At 51.4% G+C, this 19,254-nt stretch overlaps 1 protein-coding gene across 1 annotated transcript; it reads right to left on the bottom strand.

Moving 5' to 3' along the window:
• Positions 1-332: 332 nt before the first annotated feature.
• BDKRB1 (bradykinin receptor B1) lies at positions 333-12,594 on the bottom strand. Its single transcript, XM_077910496.1, has 3 exons — positions 12,350-12,594; positions 12,100-12,235; positions 333-4,519 (listed from the first exon to the last, which is right to left on the bottom strand). The coding sequence occupies exon 3, from the start codon at positions 4,507-4,509 to the stop codon at positions 3,457-3,459; it is 1,053 nt and encodes a 350-aa protein (XP_077766622.1). The 5' UTR covers positions 4,510-4,519; positions 12,100-12,235; positions 12,350-12,594; the 3' UTR covers positions 333-3,456.
• Positions 12,595-19,254: the final 6,660 nt, after the last annotated feature.

Here is a 19,254-nt window from a genome sequence, read left to right as displayed (position 1 = left end):
GGGAAAACTTCCTGCTTGCTCCTCATCAAGCTCGTGACTCATCTCTGGAGGACAAGAGCCTGCTTGAGTCCATTGCAACACCCGGGAGTCTCCCCAGGCTGGGCTTCGGGAGTGCTTAGTGCCGTCCGGTGCCCATGACGGACAGGGTGATGGACGGGTGCGGGGTTGGCTGTGGACCTGCATGACAGGCCTGCCGCTGGGGGCGGACAAAGCTCTGCATCTGTCCTCGGCCCTTCTCGCAACCCCAGCGGGGGCCCACCTGGCTGCCAGAGCCAGGGACGCTGGGAGGCAACGTGCTCACTCGTCCCTCCTTGCCAGGTGTTAGCCCTACAAGGGGAGGCTTGGGGCTGGACCCACGTGGGAAACCCTCCAGGGGAGCACAGCGACCGGACCTGTGCAAATCCAAAAATACTAATTTCTCGCACAGCACCGATCCTTTTTTTTTTTTAATTTATTTTTAATTTTTTTTTAGCACCGATCCTTTTAACCAAGGCAGGGATTCCTCCCTCTGCAGATAAACACTTGGCCTTTCCAACAGCAAAAGGGCCGCAGAGTCCTCACTATGGGGCTGCCGGTATCTCGGCCTGCGGGGCTGTGGCCCGGGCTTCAGGGAATGATACACACATTCCAGAAGTCAGGTGTCTGGCTCATCAGGGACCCTGCCGGGAGTCTACTGCTGAACATGGGCCTGCAAGCAACGTCCTGATGTCACAAGCCAGCACACTCTTCTGGGCTGTGCGGTTGCTTCGACAAGCCCTAGAGAACATTCTGAGAATCCACGACTTTAATGCAGGCGCCGAGAAACCAGCAAGGAGGACACACTCGGGTCACTTTGCTCAGAGCAGAGGAGAGACCGGGGCGTTATCTTTCCTTTCCAGCTCTCTAACTTCTGCCTAATATTCCCGTTCTGGCCACTTTACACAGGACCTCTGCTCCCGTGACTCCTGCCGGGGGCTCACACACCTGTGCTGGTGCTGGCAAGCACCTGGTGACTCCCGCCTCCGCTCTGGGGTAGGGGCCGCGGCAGAGGGAGGGGTGCCCCGAGCACTGGTGTCCCGGGGGGGGCCCCCGGAGGTCCACGCCAGGAGGACCCTGCTCACTGTCCTCTCTCTCTCAGCAGCATCTGACATGAACTAGAGGCCTGGCACATATCAGCTCAAGGAAAGAATGCAGGTTCCGTGTTGCTAGATCTGCCAACTGTTCAAGGGAAGCCTGAGCTCTAGATTTTTTTTTAAAGATTTTTATTTATTCATTCATGAGAGACACACAGAAAGGCAGAGGCACAGGGAGAGGGAGAAGCAGGTTCCATGTGGGAAGCCCGATGTGGGACTCGATCCCAGGACCCCGGGATCATGCCCTGGGCCGCAACCACTGAGCCACCCACATGCCCTCGAAATCTGGATTCTTATGTAGAATTTATATATTGGCAGTCAACTCAAAAATATATATTTAAACACCATGTGATCTACATTAAACACATGTACCAGCTGGATCCTTGCTTGCTGACTTCAATCTCTGCTCTCCAGGAAACCTCCAGGGGCTGGAGCACGGACCGTGGGGTGACCCCCGATGCCCACGAGGGCCTGGTGGCCCAGCCTCTGCCGGCCTCTGATAGCGTATCTCCGGGCTCCAGGAGCACGGGCTTCTTTCCATTTCTCGAATGCATCTGGGTCTTTGCTGCTGCCCCATGAGGTCTGGCCCTTCTGGGGCAGCAGTGGAGGCTGTCCTGCCCTGCATCCCCACCCGTGCGTGGACACTGGCCTTGGCACCTGGCCTATGGGCTGTCTCCTTCCCAGGCACTCCCCAGCACCTGCCTGCCTGCAGGGACCCCCGTGGGGCTGTCCATCCCCTGCCTCTCCATTCCTTGACTGCTTTGTCTCCAATGACCTTCTCCTTCCCTCTGTTCCAGCCACCCGATGCCACGGCCACACGGGAGATGGAATGTTCCATGCAGACCCCCTTCCTGGGTGGCCACAACCTCCGGTGCTTCCGCTCCATCACCTAGATGCTCCCACTACCCCTGCTCTGTAACCACATCGATGTCACTGTCTCCCTCACCTCCTATGTTCATTCTTTCCCTAATCCAACCATTCTCCATAGTTCAGACCTTAAACGATGGCCATCACCTGGCAAAACTCCAACCCTGGAGAAACCCGACTGCCTGCCTGTTTGGTGCCTGAGGAGCATCGCTAGAGCAATGCACACCGCAGATTCTTGCCAAATATTAGTCTTTTCCTCAAGCCTCCAACCCTCCTGGGACTCCCTGTGCCTCACCCTCCTTCATCCTTCTCCCTCCCCACCTGTGCCTGGCTCCAACTTGCTTCCTCTATCTGGAACACACCTTGTCTCCTATCTGGTTTGGCCAACTGCTTGTTTGGATTCCACTCATCGGTTGAGTCCCTTCCTGCAGGAAGCCTCCAGACCCCTCTGCTCCCCGCCGTCCACCCTGCGCTCTGCTTCTCTGTGCTCAGAGCACCTCCTCTCCCATGATGGGGGCCGTCACCTGCTCCGTGACACTCTCCTAATTACTGTCCCTGTCCTGTGAGCTCCTTGAAGGCAACTGGGCCCCCCACTGCAAGAAGAATCCTGAAGCATTAACGGTTCCATAAACACGCTCTCCTGCGAGCGCACGATTTCCACCTGCGGGTCCTGGTTACGCCTCGACCAGGCCTCCTTCCCGCTCCCCAGGCACCCAGTTTCTGGGCGCCCTACTTTGGAAGGGTGGACTCCCTTCCGAAGGCTTCTCCTGACACCCCTGCCGGGAACCCACCCTCTTCCCTCGGAATGCTCAGGGTGCTGGATCCGAGGCCGGCTTCTGTGATTTCTTGTTTTCCTCTTTAATACTCTAAGTATTTGTGCCAGTTCCTTGCAGGTAGGCTCCCTAGCTCTAGCATCTCTATGCCTCGCAGTTGGCCTAGAACATTTTGGATGGGCACGTGGCAATGCGCTCAGAGACCCTTGCCGGGAGTGTCCTGTGGCTGCTCTAACGCATTAGCCCAAACGTGGTGACTTTAAATGACACGACTTTATTGTCTTATGTTTCTGGAGGCTGGACTCAGTGGGCTAAAGTCCAAACGTCTGCAGGCCTGGCTCCTTCTGGAGGCCCGAGGGGACACTCTGACTCTGTCCCCTTCCCAGCCTCTGGGGGCACCAGCAACCCCTGGCTCAGGGCTCCCCGGGTCTCTCCAGCCTCCACTTGGCTGCTGGTCTTTCCTAAAACCTCTGGGATTACTACGCTGGGCCCTCTCAGATAATCCGGGATCATCTCCCCACCTCAAGATCCTTAGCTTGATCACACCTGCCAAGTCCTCGCACCAAAACCCCCCACGGTTTCCAGGGCCTGGATCCCTGTCCCTGGGGGCCGAAGGCGGGGGGCAGAGGGGGCTCGACCACAGCAGTATTTCTTCTGTCCCAAATCACCGATGAGGAAGCCGAGCTTCGGGCCCCACGGCTGTCTTAATTCTGCCAAAAGAGCTGGAGGACCCGTTTCCTGTGGGACCAGGACACGGCAGGCGGCCTCCTGGGGGCGCACTGCTTAAAAAGGTCCCACACCCTGGTCCTGAAAAGCCGGCCCACGAAGACGTAGATGACGGGGTTCAGGCAGCTGTTGATGAAGGCGAAGAAGCTGGCGTACTGCAGGCCCAGGTCTTTGAAATTCTCCCAGAAGCAGCCGCGGACGACCTGCACCTGCGTCAGGAATTCCAGGAAGGCGAAGAAGTGGTAGGGGGTCCAGCACACCAGGAAGGCGGCCACGAAGGTGAGGATGAGCGCCGTGGTCCTGCCGTCGGGGGGCCCCCCGCACCGCGCCCCGCGCACCTCGGGCCGCCCGCGCAGGGAGGCCAGGATGTGGCAGTTGAAGAAGACGATGGCAGCCAGCGGCAGCAGGAACCCCAGCACGTTCAGCTCCACCATCCTCGCGACGTGCCAGGCCCCGGGCGGGTGCAGCAGGACGCAGGCGCTGTCGTTGTTCAGCTCGGGCACAGCTTCGATGGAGCGGAACAGGAAGGTGGGGACGCTCAGGAGGCTGCCCGCCACCCAGATGAGCACGCAGGTGGCCCGGGCCTGTCGCCGCCGCCGGGTGGCCATGGGGTGCACCAGCGCGCGGTAGCGGTCCCGGCTGATGGCCACCACCAGGAAGATGCTGATGAACAAATTGGCCTTGATGACTCCGTTGACGAGGCGGCAGAGGAGGCCCCCGAAGGGCCAGCGGAACTGGTTCGAGATGTTCGCCGCCCAGAAGGGCAAGCCCAGGACAAACACCAGGTCGGAGGCGGCCAGGTTGGCCAGGTACATTTCGGCCACGTTCAGACGCCGCCGGGGCCGGAGCAAGACCGCCAGCACCAGAAGGTTTCCCAGCAGCCCGCAGACACAGATGATGATGATGACTGATGGTAAGACTCTGTGCAGCAGGTCCCAGGCTTCTGGAGCATCGTCACAGGTCGTGGCGTTTGGAGGCGACAGCTGGCTCCGGTTCAGGGGCAGGAGCTCCAGGGGGGCCCGCGATGCCATCCACAGGGACCTGCATCGAACAGCACGCAGCGTGACACGGGAGGCAGCCAACTACGACCCGCCGGCCGCCTCCAGCCCGCTCCCAGTTCGGGAAAATAAGGTTTTATGGGCACACGGCCACACCTATTCATTTACATCTTGTCCAAGGCTGCTTTTGTGTCACAGCGGGCGGGAGTGGAGGGGCAGCGACAAACACTGTGTGGCTTGCGGAGCCGAAAAGATTTGCCATCCGTTCCCTTTGAGGATACGTTTGCCGACCCCTGGCATAAAGGACAAGTCGGGGGCTCTGAAAGCCGAGTCCAAATCCTGGGGCAACCACTTGGAGTGTGGGCCACTTAGACCCACTAACTCATTTTCCTTTTTGAAAGTGGGAGCTTGCGCCACCTTCAGCCTGGAGTGTGATCCTGGAGACCCGGGATCGAGTCCCCGTCGGGCTCCCTGCAGGGAGCCTGCTTCTCCCTCTGCCTGTGTCTCTGCCTCTCTCTCTCTCTCTCTGTGTGTGTGTGTCTCTCATGAATAAATAAGTAAGATCTTAAAAAAAAAAAAAGAATAAAAAAAGGAAGTGGGAGCTAATCCTATTCCTTGTGGGTTTGTGGTGAGGACTGGGGCTGGGATCCATGGCTTGTGTGCTGTGGTTGCCTGGTGTGGAGGAAGCGCTCAGTGGAAGGTGCTGATTAGTCTTATTAACAACCACACTATTATTGTTATCAGTCTTGGCAAACATGTCACGAGCACCCACTCTGTGCCGGCACTTTGCCAGGTGCTAGAGAGACACCGGGACCCTGCCCCCACCCCGCAGGTGCTCACCGCCTGCCCAGAGGGGACGCAGACACGGAGACAGTGGCCGATGACCTAAGAAAGAGTCCAGGAGAGCTAGGAAGCGGTACAGCCAGCGGGGATGCCTGTCCCTTGGGGCCCGAGACCAGAAGGGGGGGTCGGAGTGGGGGCACTGGTGAGAGGTTTCCAGAACAAGAGGGTTCACAAGCTGGGCTTGAAAAACACAAGTAGTGGGTATCCCTGGGTGGCTCGGCGGTTTGGCGCCGCCTTTGGCCCAGGGCGTGATCCTGGAGACCCAGGATCGAGTCCCACGTCGGGCTCCCTGCATGGGGCTGCTTCTCCCTCTGCCTGTGTCTCTGTCCCTCTCTCTCTCTCTGATGAATAAATAAATAAAATCTTAAAAAAAAGAAAAACACAAGTAGTAAAAGAATAAGCAGCTCACGCTGATGAGATCATCACGGTCTCCAGGCACCATCTAAGACTTTCTTTCTTTTTTTTTTTCTTTTTTTTTTTTTTACCACCTAAGACTTTCACATTGAAATATTTTTTTCATGTAATTTTCTCAACAGCTCTGTGCGGGGAGGGGCATTGTCATCTCCACTGGACTGCTCAGAAAACCTCGCCGACGCCCCGACCACTCACTCCTCTGCGGTCACACAGACTCGGACGGCCTGATACCAGGGCCCGGGTCTCCGTGTACTTGATTCTGCTGCGCATTTTGTCGCCACTTGGTAGACGAGGAAGCCAGGCTTGGAAGTTAACGACCTGTCCTGGGAGACCTCCATCCGAGCTGACCCTGAAGGCCACACTCCCAGTCACACAGCTGGCCTGCCTCCCACGAGCCCACTCGGAGTTTCTAGGGGAGGGGGTTGTGGTGGGAAGGGAGTGGATCGTGCCTCCCAGCCCTCTGGAGCCCCATGGAAAGAAGGGACCACATCCTGGAGTTGGGGTTTGGGGGCACCCGCCAGCAAAGTGGGCCGCAGCCGGCTCAGGGGACCCACGTGGTTCCATTCACTCAGTGAGCAGCTGTCGGCACTGGGATTTCTGGAGCTTCCCACCTAAAAGTCTTACCCCCACCTGGATGACTTAATAAATGCAGAGTGCTTAAAATGGTTCCTGGCTTCTCATAAGCGCTCGATAAATGTTAACTCTTATTATCATTATTGTTATTACTTAGTGATGCCTGAGATTCCTTCAACGGGGCACGGCCGCACGGTATCTAACAGAAGATACCGTGTACGAGAGAACCAATCTCGGAAGAGCCTATTTGGCTGCGTGACCTTGGGTGATCACTTGGTGTCTCTGAGCCTGACATTCCGTATCTGAGGACACGATGACCTTCGGGTTTTGACACACACTGCGCCATTCACACCGAGGTATAATTCACCAGTTCCTCCATGCATTTATCTTCGGAGCTAGTATTTATTGAGCACCCACTGTGTACCTGGTGCTGTTCTAGGTATTTGGGACAGAGCCGTGAATCAAACTGGTGAAAACCCCATACCCTCAGGGGGCTTCTAGCCTAGTGGGAGGAGAGAGCCCACAACAATGGACATACTGAATAACTGTGTTAGCTGAGGAGTGGTGGCAGTGGGGATGGTAAGATGGGATCAGTTTCTAGATCTATGCTGAAAGTAGTACCGCCATGATTTTCAATCGGATACAGGTTGTGAGAAAGGAAGGATTAGATGTTGCCAAGATTTTTGGCCTGAGCACCTGGAGACAGGAAGTTGCCATCAACTGAGACACAGACGTCACCATGTGAAGATGGGGAAGGGTTTTTTTGAATGGGGGGGATCAGGAGTTCACTCTTGGACATGCCAAGGTTGAGATGTCTGTTGAACGTCAAGTGGGGATTTCCAAGGGGCTCCTAGATATTCAAGTTTGGTATTCAGTGGCGAGGTCTGACATAGTGATACGTAAACGGGAATTATGATTACCTAGATGGTGTTTAAAGCCACGAGACTGGATGAAATCACTCAGGGAGAGTGTAGACAGTGGGCAGGCCAGTTGGGAACACGGGGAATTATGGGTTGGGTGGCCGTGGAGTATCTGTGCATGTAGAGCTCTGACCCGGAGCGTGTGGAAGAGTCCGGAAATTCTTGCATTATCAATTCTTGCAGGGCATAAATCCACAAGTAAATATTTATTGGGTTATTAGGAAATACTTTTTTTCTCAAAAATTCTTTGTTAAGTAGGCTCCACACCCAACATGGGGCTGGAACTCACGACCCCGAGATCAAGAGTTGCATACTCTACCGACTGAGCCAGCCAGGTGCCCCATTCCCCGCAAATACTTTTAAATTTTGCAATATGCCCTTCTGGCAGTGATGAGCTAAAATAAAAATTGAAAGCTTAATGAAAATGTAAGTGGCGAGCTTCTGTTTCTCAAGGAAGTTGATGACAAATGCGCAAGTTGCGCAGTGATGTTTACATCGCTGTGGGGGCCGTAGCGATTTCACTGACCACAGGAATACCTAAGACACAAAAGCCACTTCAGCAGTTAGTAATTTTAAGAGATCTGCCCCGAGACACTGATCTCACCCATATGGCGGCAGAAAGATGCTGCTGTAGGTTGTTCTGGAAGCCCGGCTTTTCAGCTCCCACCAAGCAACTGCTCTGCAAATTAATCCAGCTCATTTTGGGTGCTAGTCTTTCTCCCGCACATACACCAGGGGAAGCGGTGGCTGATTCTGGGTCAGCTTCTAAGAACTCCACAGACAGGGAGTTCTGGGTGCCAGTTTGCTATCAAATCTGTAATCCTTCCACCAGAAAAATCAGTCTGTTCCAATCATCATCCAACGCATGGACTCAAAGCGAAGCTTCTGGAAGTTCAGTCCGGCTGAACGGAACAACAGATTTCCGGGGAATGCTATTTTAAATTCGGTTTAAATTGTTTCCATTGGAAATGGTGTTATATTTTTTGTGATGGTAATGCAGATACAGATTTTACTGGGGCACAGCGTCATGGGAACAGCTAGGATCTTACTAAATAAAAGACCAATGAAGCAGAAATGTACTTAGAACAGGCCATGGTGCGCACACAGTTCATAATGCCACACAAATAAGTTTCAACGTTATACCAATTGAAAGGGAGATTATAGCTGACAAAATTTAGAAAATCTAAAGACACACACAGACACAGAGTTACCAAGCCACAAGCTTTTTATATTGAGGTCAACAGTGAATTTTAAAAAAACCTCCTGGGTGCCTGGGTGGCTCAGCTGGTTAAGCGTCTGCCTTCAGCTCGGGTCATGATCTTGGGGTCTTGGGATCAAGTCCTGTATGGGGGTTCCCTGCTCAGTGGGGAGTCTGCTTCTCCCTCTCCTCTGCCTGCTATTCCCTCTGCTTGTGCTTTCTCTCTCTGTCAAATAAATAAACAAATTTTTTAAAAAAACAAACAAAAAACTTCAGCACGTATTTCTTTTCTTTGCTGCCTGTCACCAGTTTTACAACTAATCCTAAATGCCTGAAAATATTACTAAGCGATTTGTTGAAGCAGAGCTCTGTTTTTGAATTTTGTTCCAAAGCAATTGGAAATCTTTTTTTTTTTTTTTTTGGAAATCTTTAATCAAGATATTCAAAGAACAGAGCGCCGAAACATCTGCATTTGCATGTCTAGCAGATTGTAATTCTAGAGAACGAAGCTATTATGCAGAAAATAAAGAAATCTGTTGGGAAAGGGAAGAAATGATTAAATCAAAGAATAAGAGCTCCGTGGCTCACAAGACCTAATCTTGAAATTCTGTAGTGAGCTTTAGAGTACCTCAGTTTATGGGAAGAATCTTTTCAATGGGATAAATTCATATGCTGCACAGAAATGCGATGAAATTGAGAAAAATCTATGATTCACAGCATCTAAGTTTGACACGGTGTTAACAAATTTTAAGTAACTACGACTTATTTGTAGAGTTGAATCTTGTAAAAATATTTGTTGAAAAAAGGCATGAAAGCACCACCTTTGAAAATATCTGGGCTAAAATGTTTACATCATTTTATATGCAAAGACTTGGACTTGAGAATAGTCCCCCATTTTTTCAGAACTTGCTCGGAGTGTATTAGGCACCTGAGCACCTGTCCCAGACACATTTTCTTAATTAAATATGTTCTAGTCTAAGAGAAGGGTCAACTGAAGGTGCTAATTTCAATTTATCAACTGTAAAATTGAAAGGGAAAGAATTCAGCAGTTACACGGGACAATTAAAAATAGGCCCCGCGGAAAGAAAAATTCTTTCTCCAAGAAAATGCCAAGGACATAACTGAGTCAGGCACAGATTACAAAGCACGTGGATATGTACCCAAACCAGTTTATTTCACTTACATTCTTTTTTCAACGTTCAGCTCGGTAACACAAAAACTGTATTATTTTGCCTTAATGTATGTAAGTGTATATGTGTACTTAAAGTCGTAGCTTTTTGAAAACAATTTTTAAAAAAGATTTTATTTATTTATTCATGAGACACACAGAGAGAGGCAGAGATACAGGCAGAGGGAGAAGCAGGCTCCATGCAGGAGCCCGATGGGGGACTCGATCCCAGGACTCCGGGATCACACCATGAGCCAAAGGCAGATGCTCAACCACTGAGCCCCCCTGGCCTCCCTGAAAACAATTTTTTAACTAGAGCTACTTCACTATGACTCCATCACTATACTATGGCCACTCTGTTGGTGTGTGTACATAGAGTTAATAAATACACCATTTTTTTGGAAAACAGCTTTGGACGAGAACTGCTTTATCTCTCCACCGCTAAAATATGGTCAGTTGGTTTAAAGCTACCTGGTTTGTGGGCATTCATTTCAGCAGCCGCAGGTAGCAGGTGCACCCAGTAAACCTGATCTCGGATGCATGGGGAGGGGGGGGCCAGCACTCTGCTGTACTGCATACCTGTCTGCAGAGCTGCGTCCTGAGACCGAGGGGGCCTCACGCCAGGCCTTCCTGTGCCCTTCTCTGCACATGCTGACCAAGTTCTAGCCACCAAGGAAAAGCCGCACGTTAGCTTTGTCTCGGCCCCTGTCCTTCCCGATGCCGGGGCTGGAGGGACACCTGGATGCCCAGGTCCGAGCTTTCAGCATCGGACCACACCTGTCATCTGCGGAGGTTCCGAGACTCCACTGGGCTCCCGGACATTTGATCCTGACAACTGGCTGCAGGAGCAGTCATGGAGCCGTGCCCGTGGTACAGATGAACAAACTGAGGCAAAGATACGACACTGGGCCCTTTGAAGACAGAGGAAGGGGCCATGAGCCAAGAGGCACAGCAGCCTCCAGACGGGGGTAGAAAGCAAGGAATGGATTCTCCTCTGGAGCCCCCAGAAGGAACACAGCCCTGCGGACACCCTGATTTTAGCCTGGTGGGATTGATTTTGGACATTTGACTTCTGTCGTACAACTGTACAACAATAAAATTGTGTTGGTAGATTTGTGCTTATTTATTAAGCGGTCATAGGAACCTCATCCAGGGGGCCAGGCTTCACCCTACCCAGAAAATCGGGGACTGCTTCCCAAGCCACCCAGAGAGACCTCTGACTTTAGCTCCAATCTGATTGGTTCAGCACACACGGGCCTCCATCCCACAGCGTGGGTCTGCTCAAGCAGGGCTTATTTGTTTATTTTTTTAAAAAGATTTACTTATTTATTTGAGAGCACAAGTGGGAGGGGCAGAGGGCAGAGGGAGAGAGAGAATCTCACAGGCGGGGCTCAATCTCACGACCCTGAGATCACGACCACAACCTCAGCCAGGAGTCAGAGGCTAAACCAACTGCACCACCCAGGCTCGCCCCAAGCTGGGCTTATTTTTAAAGGGGTTGCCTTTACCAGCCACTGTCTGCGTTTATATAAAATTGAACAGAAAGGAGAAGCCTTCCTTCACCAGTTCTTTGTTTTAGCTCTGATATGTGCCTGGTACATAGCAGGTGCTCAATAAACAGCACTATTGAAATTTTTAGTAATACTTGATCTCATTTATTAAAAACTCAGAGGCGACATCGGGCAGGTCTACTAGAGAAGGTGAGTCTGTAATTTCCATGTGATATTTTCTGAGTTCTGCGCGTTGTACCATTGGCAGTGCTATGTTAAAACTTCCTTCAACAAGAAGAGCTTCTTCGAATTCATTCCAATTCCGACAGTGAGGTGATGATAAAAGCATTTGAAATACAGACACAGAGACAAAAGAATCTCAACTCAGTCCAATCATAAGAAGCTGTTGTCAAGCCACAAATAACCCAACTGGTTATTGACCTTCTGAAATCTTGTAAGGCATCTTGGGGAGATCAGTCTGTTATATATAAGATTTTATTCATTTATTTATGAGAGAGCCAGAGAGGCAGAGACATAAGCAGAGGGAGAAGCAGGCTTCATGTGGGGAGCCCAATGTGGGACTCGATCCCAGGACCCCAGGATCATGACCTGAGCCACCTGGGTGCCCCAGTCTGGTTTTTTAAAATCAGAATCAGAATTTGTAGATGGAAACTGGTTAGAGTCCACATGGAGCCCATGAGAGACTGTATCAGCCTCTACATGTCTCTTACAGCCTTGATATAAAGAGAGAGCTTCTGGAAACTTCACAGGCTAGTCTAGACACTTTCCTCCTTTTCTTCTGGGAAAACAAGTAAACCCCAAAGCAGGCACGGAAATATAGTCTCTTAAACTGATGGAGAATTTTGTTTCAGAAAAAAATGCACTTAAAGAAAACTGAAAAGTCTGCCAATAGTTAGCTGTGAAAGGGAGCTTTGTTTGTTTTTTCTAAGAGATGTGAATCTCCTCTCATATCTCACTCTCACAAGAGGAAAAAAAAAAGGATGATCGTATACTTACGTGGGACGGTAAAGAGCTCACAACCTCAGAGGGTTTTCGGATGGCGAGAGCGGCCTTCGGAGGTGTGTTCTGCGCTGGGCAGCCCCGTGCAAATGCTGTGGCCCTGGATTACACGACCGCCTCTCCGATGAGGTCACTGGGGGGATTGCCGAAAAAGTGAGTCTTCCGATGGAAGAAGCAAGATGGGGTTTAAAATGCTCTGCATTTTGGGGCTGGCGAGAGATTATTCACCTCCCAACCCCCTCCTTACTTTGGTGACATCTCCAGAGGCCCGCGACTCTGCCCAAGAACCAGATGTTGGCCAACATGTGCTTAAAATGCATTCCACTTCCTTCTGAGGCCCCAGGAGCCTCCGAGGACATTGAATGATGACAGCCCCATTTGCCACGGGGTCCCCATGCCTAAGATTTTGCAGTAGCTTTCATGGGAGCTGGCTGAAATGCCTCCCTTAGAGTCTTGGCACTGAAGGGTCCATGGCCAACAATCCATCAGCATGGACCCCGACTAAATAAACAGTGAGCTAGGAAAAATTTGACTCATGCAATGTCCAGAGTTGAGTAAGATTAGATGCACTTTTCCTAATCTTCCCTGGAAGTGCCAAAGCCCATTATTCAATGTTCATCTGCAAATATCAAGTTGAACTACTCAAGACCTTGTGTTCAGACAGAAATTTCTAGCTTGCTCAGAGAGTCAAGCCTCAAGATCCTTTACCTGAAATGCTCCTTATCCTCCCTCTTAGAAAGTTAAGGGTTTCAAACTCCCTCCCTAGATGCAGGAGAACGCATCCAGGCCAGGGCTTGAATTCTGGTTTCTGGAAAGGTGATCCCCAAATCTCAAGGCCTCAGCCCTCCCCACACCTTCATCTGCCCCTTGGATGCTCCAGGTCCCCTCTGGACGTCACCTTGAACCCAACATGTCTGGATCAGACAACGTCCCCTTTGGCTTCAGAATCTGGTCTTCTCTATTTCCTCTCTCTGTATGGACACCTTGGTGAGGACAACCTGCATTTTAGAATTTTCTAGCAATTTTCTCCTGTCGCTAGACATATTAAAACTGTGGGAGCAGAAAAGAAGACTCCAAGACTCAGTAGCTCATGAGTGTTTTAAGGAAAGGAACTAGAATTTGTCTTTGGGAAGGTTCCTTTCCCATCAGGGGAGAGCTGAGAAATTTTTAGTAAACACAGGTGTTAGGTGTCAGGCATGGTTTGGGGTAGATTTTTTTTTTTTTTAAGATTTTATTTATTTATTCATGAGAGACACAGAGAGAGGCAGAGACACAGGCAGAGGGAGAAGCAGGCCCCCTGGGGGGAGCCCAATGCGGGACTCGATCCCAGGACCCTGGGGTCACTCCCTGAGCTGAAGGCAGACGCTCAACTGCTGAGCCATCCAGGCGCCCCTGGGGTAGTTGTTCATCAGAGAGAAGCTCCAAGTCTCAGTCCTTCCTAATTAGTAATGAAGACTGGGGTCTCGCCAGAGAAAACCGTTTCCAGAAAGCAGCTTTTCTCCCTTCCATGTGAGTTTAGACTTGGACTGCTTCTCACGAGTATCTGTTCTTATGGGATCCCTTCCTGCCCAGGCCCTGAGACCAGTTCTGGGGGGATGCTGGGGGACGTGGGGTCTGCGGGTCTGATCCTGGCCCAGCTCACAGGGGGTGGGGGACGGCCCGCTTGCCATGGGCTGGCCGAGGGAGCTGGGTTGCATGGGAGATGACCCCATGGCAGCCTTGCCAAAGCCGTGGGGCCCCACCCGTGGGTGAGATGGAAAGTTCTTTGAAGAAAATGAATGTTCCCACTGTTGCTCACTTGGGGTGGGAAATGGGAAGCAGGCCTTGGTTCCAGGGAGGAAGGAGTCTCTCTCTGCTTCTAGGGCTGTGGGGAGACAAGGCCTGAATTCTGGGGGGGAGGGGCATTGAGGACAGGATGAGGGAATCCCAAGTCTGTGGGGGGAGGGGGCCTGAATTTTGGGGGCTGAGGGCAGGATGATGGAACCCCACATCTAGGGGGAGACTGGGAGTGGAATGAGGGTCCTCTGGGTCCCCAGGCATGTGGGGGCGTGTGTAGGGAGAACAGGGCAGCAAAGAGGCATGAAAGGCAGCTGGCAGCGACCCCAGGACTGGCATCTACAAACAGAGGACAGCCTGTCAGCCCGGTGGGACAGGTCAGCCTTCCGTGGGGTTGTCCCCGAGACTAATGCCGGGGCCTCTGGGCAGCTGGGTCTCTGAGCTGCGGGTGGGCTCTGTCTCTGCTCATGCCATTCAGGGAAGGAGGGCTGGAGTCTGAGGGGTTGGGGACACGCGGGCCACAGTCCCCACCGTGATGTACACAGTTCTGCAGTCTCTAAACCCCGGAGCCACGCTGTGTCCTCTCCTAGTCACGTCCAGCAGGTTCTGTAGAGGCAACGTCTGGACTCCGAGCACCTTCAGGGCTCTTGCTCAGGCCCCACAATTACACGAACTGTCCCTACTATTAATTTTGCTCATAGACACAGGAAAAAAACAGGCGCCCTGTGGCCCGAACTGAGGGCCCAGCTAGCGCGCCCACCGCTCTGCCCAGGCCTCCCTTCCTGTCGTAGCTGCCAGACACTCATGCAGCAGACACGTCTACGACAAAGAACTCCGCACAAACCTCCTTGCTTTCTGGTTCTTGTCCTTCCGCCTTTGCTTGTGCTAGATTAATATTCCAGAACGCCGGGTTTTGCCATTTCACAGGACAACACCCAGCGCCTCCACAGTCCTGCTGTAGCACCACCCAGAGCCACCCACCACCCACCACCCAGAGCCACCCACCACCCTGGGTCTTCAGTTCCGGCTGAGGGGCGGCTCTCCGGCTCCTAATGCACCTGGACTTGTCTTCCTGTGAGCATTTGCTGGAAACAGCCTCCCCTCCCCTCCCTTTCTGCTTAACGCCCCTCCATCCTTCAAGGCCCGTTGTGACCCTTTGCGCCTGTGAGAGCGCAGGCCTGAGTGCTCATCGTCCTATCCTGCGAATATGAGCGGAGCCCCTCATGGTGCTGGGTGAGTGCTGGGTGCCAGCGGGCAGAGAAGAAGCCTTGGTGTCCCCCTGGGACTGCTCATGTCCTGGTGGACCCGGCAGGGGATCAAGCCAGCGTTTGCAGCCAGGTGTGCAAATGCCACTGTGCAAGAGCACCCAGTGTGCTGCACGAGGTGGGCGGGAACAGATGGGGCCAGAGTAAGGTGTCAAGATGGAAGGGGGCGGTAAAAACCAAATCCTAAGCTTTGTAGATTTAACAAATAGCAAACACCTGGACATGGACAGGGTGACGATTGCCGGCTTGAGCGTGTCCCGGACATTCAGGCAGCTATACGCACGGCCCTGGCCTGAACTGATGGCCGTTTAAAAGTGAAGGGCTCGGGGCGCCTGGGTGGCTCAGACAGTTGAGCATCTGCCTTTGGTTCAGGTCATGATCCCAGAGCCCTGGGGTCGAGCCCCAAGTTGGGTTTGCTGCTGAGTGGGGAGCCTGCTTCTCCCTCCTCTCTCCACTCGTTCTCTCTCATATCTCTGTCTCCGTGTTTGCCTTGCTGTCTCACCTGGACAGGGGCTCTCAGCAGACCTCCTTGGAGGGGAGTCAGGAGAATCCCGTGAGCTAACACGGCTGCTGCACACTGGTGTTCTGGAAACCTCTCCAGGGGTACCACTTGGAAAGGACCTGTGACCAGGGATGCTCAGCCACCTTCCTCTGTGTTCTAGAGCCTAAGTCTGACCACGTCGTGTCTCTGCTGGAAACCCTCCACTGCCCCCGTCTCGGCCACAGGAGAACACTGACTTGACCGTGACACACCCTGTTGCCTTCTGAGTGTCTTCATGGTCCCCACCTGCACATCCATTGGCTCTCCTGGCCTCCTTGCTCTGTTTTGAACATGCCACATCCTCTCCCACCTCAGGACCTTTGCACTGGCCATTCCCTGCAATAGCCTCGCCTCCCCTCGCCCAGCCTCATCGTTGGTCAGAACCGATATCATCACATGATACATGGTTTAGTTTTTACTTCCTGTCTCTCCCAGGAGGGCACGAGCTCCCCCAGGCAAGGGGTTTATCTCTTTTGATAACAGTCTTATTCCAAACTCCTACCACAGAGTTCACATGCTCAACAAATATTTGCTGAATGAATTCATAACCCTATTTATTTATATATCAGAATATCAATAGTTTGTCTCTATGTCAACACATAGTCCTGAAGCCCTTGAGGGTACTGGGTCCCTTGTGGGTGCTGGGAAGATAGAGATGAACAAAGCCCATTTCCCGTCCCCTCATGAGGCTCTGGGCCCATCTGAGGACAAAGACATATGGTGACTATACGCTGTGGAATGCAGAGTGGCAGTGAAGAGTCAGGGGTCTGTCCGAGTGTGAAGACTTAAAGAATTTAATTGTGCTTGTGACCGAGTCTGGGAAGAATCATGGCAGAGGGCTATCTGAGCTGGGTTTTGAGAGATGAATAGGAGTTTGGAAGGCAGGCAAGCTGAGAAAGGCATTGTAGGGGGAAGGCTCAGCATGCATAAGTGCACAGACGTGTCTGCGGCAGGCTAGCTTGGAACTTGGAGTGGGAAAGCCCAGGCCCAAGCCTCAGAAAGCATTTACTCATTCTCTCTGAGTACGACTCAGCCCCTACCCGTGGGCAGGCCCAATGCGGGTTTGCCCCCCAACACTCTAGTTTTGGTGCAGCAAAGAGAATGAAACAGTTCCAATCAGAATGAGGAGTTCTCTGAGAGCACAGACACCCTCTTCCCCCACCTAGCCCCGTTGAGGGGGGAGAGCTGCGGGACCCTGGCCGGCCTGGGAAGCCTCTGACCCAGTTTCTTTCATCTGGGAGTGAACGTGCCTTGCCTACTTTGTGAGCTGTTGTGAAGATCAAATAGATCCATGGAAAATATCGATATTGGGCCATATGGATGCTCACAGGGAAGACAGAGGTGTGTATGTATTTTCCCAGTTTTATGATCTTTCTCTGGGTTATCTGGCAGAAACTGCCCATGTGGAAAAACCTCTTCGATCGTTTTCCAATCAACCCAGATGCCTAAAGGGCCCATGTGTACGGCCAAAAATGGGGGCATGAAATCAAATCAGTTTTCCTGGGGAACCCATAGTGCTCATATGTCTTTAAGACAGACGGGCTTGATGCTGTAGGCACGTGTCTTTCACATAAATCATGCCTGTCCTCTGATCGGAAATGCTTCCGTGTCCTGGTACCAGGGAACTGATGTGCTGAAGGTGACTTTCACCTCTTCCTGAAGACTTGGGGTCACCCTTCCTTTTTCTCTTTGAAAGATTTTATCCATTTATTCATGAGAGACAGAGCGAGAGAGAGAGAGAGACAGAGACAGAGACAGAGACACAGGCAGAGGGAGAAGCAGGCTTCCCCGCAGGGAGTCCAGTGCAGAACTCGATCCCAGGACTCCGGGATCACGCCCTGAGCTGAAGGCAGATGCTCAACCACCGAGCCATCCAGGTGCCCCTTGGGGCCACCCTTGACTGTCTCAGTCCTCATGATGGCTACACACATGTGACAGAGACATAGAAGTTCAAAATCCATGTGAAAGACCTAAATGGGGCTTTCCACTGGGCAGGGGGATCAGAGACGATGCCTCAGAAGACAGCTAACATTTGAGACTTGTTGGTATAGATGTGTCTTAGGGCTCTCCAGAGAAACTGAACCAATAGAATTTCTACCTATTTCTATCTATCTATCTATCTATCTATCTATCTATCTATCTATCATCTATCATCATCATCATTTATCATCTCCATCGATCAATCGATCATCTATCATCTATCATCATTATCTATCATCTATCATTTATCTATCATCTATCATCATCTATCATCTATCTTCTATCTATCATCTATCAGCATCATCTATTGATCGATCGATCATCTATCATCTATTTATCATCATCGTCTATCATCTGTCATCTATCTATCGATCATCCATCTATCATCTATCTTCATCATCATCTACCTATCATCTATCTATCTATCTTCATCACCATCATCATCTATCAAAATATTTATTTTAAGAAGTTAGTTCATGTGCTTACAGGGGCTGCCTCGTCAAAATCCATAGGACAGACCAGAGGACTAGAAACTCAAGCAGGAGCTCGTACTGCAGTCTTGAGACAGAATTTCTGCTCTGGAAGCCTCAGTTTTTGTTCTTAAGGCCTTCAACTGCTCAGACAAGGCCCACCGACATTGTAGAAGGCCATCTCCTTTACTTAAAGTAGACTTATGGTGGATGTTCATCACATGTACAAGAGACCTTTGCAGCAACAACCCAGATTCATGTCTGAATAACTAAGCGGGTGCTGGAGCCCAGCCCTGCTGACAGGTAAGACCTCCCCCCACATTACGGATGGCATTTAGAGCCATGATCCTGACTGGGACTAGTAAGGGGGCCCATGTAGAGAGATGGGAGGAGGGCTTAGAGTTGTAGCATGAGGAGCTCTAACATTTAAACAGCAGGTGAAGAAGGAGATGTGGGGCAAGGACAGTAGGAAAAGCAGTCATTGGAAGACCGGTTCTGTGCCATCAAGTCTGGGAGCCCTGGCTTAGACCAAGCAGAGAGGAGAGTTCCTCTTTCCTGCAAGACTTCTCAGGATCTCTCTCTCTCTCTTTTTTTTTTTTTTTTTTTTAATATTTTTACTTATTTACTCACAAGAGACACAGAGAGAAGGCAGAGACATAGGCAGAAGAAATAGAGAGAGGCAGAAGAAGAGAAGGCAGAGAAGTAGGCTCCCTGTGGGGAGCCCGATGTAAGACTCGATCCCAGGACCTGGGGATCACGCCCTGAACTGAAGGCAGATACTCAACCGCTGAGCCCCCCAGGTGTCTCTCTCAGGACCTTTAATACAGATCCATGCAATGGGAAGCCTCATGAGGAAGGTGAAGAAGTTGCAATTCTCAAACTTTTTTGACCAATCAGGAGCTAGGTTTTGGTTTTGGGTTTGGGTTTATTTTTCTTGTTTTGTTTTGTTTTGTTTTGTTTGAGAAACTTTGGGGAAAATCTGCAAAAGTAAATAATGGCATGGAAATAGCTTCCTGATTAGAAGGTGAGCCCTATCATTCTAGGAGAAACTGGTATTAGAACTGAATTGAAGAGAAAGAATTCGGGCAGCGGATGGAGTGGGGGCGCCGAGGGGAGACAA

The sequence above is a fragment of the Canis aureus genome, chromosome 9, assembly GCF_053574225.1.
Source record: "Canis aureus isolate CA01 chromosome 9, VMU_Caureus_v.1.0, whole genome shotgun sequence".
NCBI lineage: Eukaryota > Metazoa > Chordata > Mammalia > Carnivora > Canidae > Canis > Canis aureus.
Note: the sequence above shows the minus strand (reverse complement) of the source record. Positions and strands in the feature narration are given on the sequence as shown.